This window comes from Bison bison, unplaced genomic scaffold (assembly GCF_000754665.1).
Source record: "Bison bison bison isolate TAMUID 2011002044 unplaced genomic scaffold, Bison_UMD1.0 scf7180017864535, whole genome shotgun sequence".
NCBI lineage: Eukaryota > Metazoa > Chordata > Mammalia > Artiodactyla > Bovidae > Bison > Bison bison.
The window spans coordinates 1,572,393-1,573,641 of record NW_011495084.1 but is presented as its reverse complement, the minus strand read 5'-3'; the positions used below and the strand labels follow the sequence as shown (position 1 = coordinate 1,573,641).

The following is a 1,249-nucleotide window of genomic DNA, read 5'->3' as shown; positions in this document are numbered from 1 at the left end:
TAAATATCACCATTAACAGTGTCTCCGATCCATTTCACAAACAAGTATGGAAAAATTATCCTTGCTCTTTGAAAGTAAAGGAAGAGAAAGAACCAGTAGCATGCAGGTTCTACACAGATCACTTTCTTAAGTTTCCATTTTGCTTTAATTACTCAACTGTTTTCATGCATTCAATGCACATATTGCCAATGTAAATAGTCCCATCCAATAGATTTATAAAGGGTCCAAATACTTTGTAAGAAAAGAAAAAGGAAAGAAAGAAAATGGAAAACATATACTTACTTGTCACATTTGTTGCCACTGTTCTGCTAACAGGTGAGCTATATGTTGTAGCAGAAATGGAAGAGATGGTTACCTCGTACCGAGTACCAGGAACAGCATTAGAAACATCAGCCTAAAACACCAAAAATAGATGACTGCATTAAAAATTCTGAAATGTAGGAAAGCTAAAACCATAAATCTATCACAATCAAAAAAGTAAAGTTAGCACTTTACTGCATAACTCTGTGTTATTTATCACAATGTGTTTCCTATTATTGTAAAAAATACATTTGTTATAGCAGAAATATTTACCAAATAACATGCAATAAAAACTTACAAAACATACATTATCAAAGACTCAATCAGTATTTCTATCAATCCCAGTTCATTGTCACAACTCTTTAAGAGTCCTAAGAAATCTATAGTCCATTGATTAGCCCTGGTATTTAACAGTGTGTGTAAAATACCTGTGTCTCTGAAGTTCCAATAAAAAGTAAAAGAAAAATGATAAGAAAATCCATCATTATCACATTTTTCAGGCAGTAGAATCACATTGATGGCTCTAGAGAGAAATGTTGCCTGCATTAATGATTTAAAGACTGATCCTCCTGGCAAGTGCACAATTAATGAGCCTGGATTACTCAATAGCTCTGCCCTTTCTTTGTTAAACTATTCATGAACCCTTGGATGGTTGGCTGTAGGTTCAGGGTAGACTTAAAAAAAAAAAAAAACAGACATTGCTAAGGTAACAGTCCACCAGTACTGAAACTTACACTCATCAATTCGGCATCAGTGTTTTTGTCTTCATCTTATGCTTTTAAAGAGGTTCAAAGAAGGAAATTTTCATGGTGGATGAGTTTCATAAAGAACTCTCCTATTTGGACTAAATATAAAATATAAGTTGGCTTGGCCAAGTATGATAATGAAAACAATACCTGATATTCTCCACCTTCAAGATCTCTGATAGTAACAAAGCCACCGTCAGGAA

At 33.8% G+C, this 1,249-nt stretch overlaps 1 protein-coding gene across 1 annotated transcript in view; it reads right to left on the bottom strand.

Moving 5' to 3' along the window:
- The window catches only part of PTPRQ (protein tyrosine phosphatase, receptor type, Q), a 232,711-nt gene extending 231,917 nt beyond the window's left edge, over positions 1–794 (bottom strand). The window contains exons 1-2 of the mRNA XM_010832015.1: positions 729–794; positions 283–394 (exon numbers count right to left, since the gene is read on the bottom strand). Coding sequence (XP_010830317.1) covers positions 283–394; positions 729–785 — 169 coding nt within the window. The 5' untranslated portion in view covers positions 786–794. The remainder of the gene's footprint in view (positions 1–282; positions 395–728) is intronic.
- Positions 795–1,249: the final 455 nt, after the last annotated feature.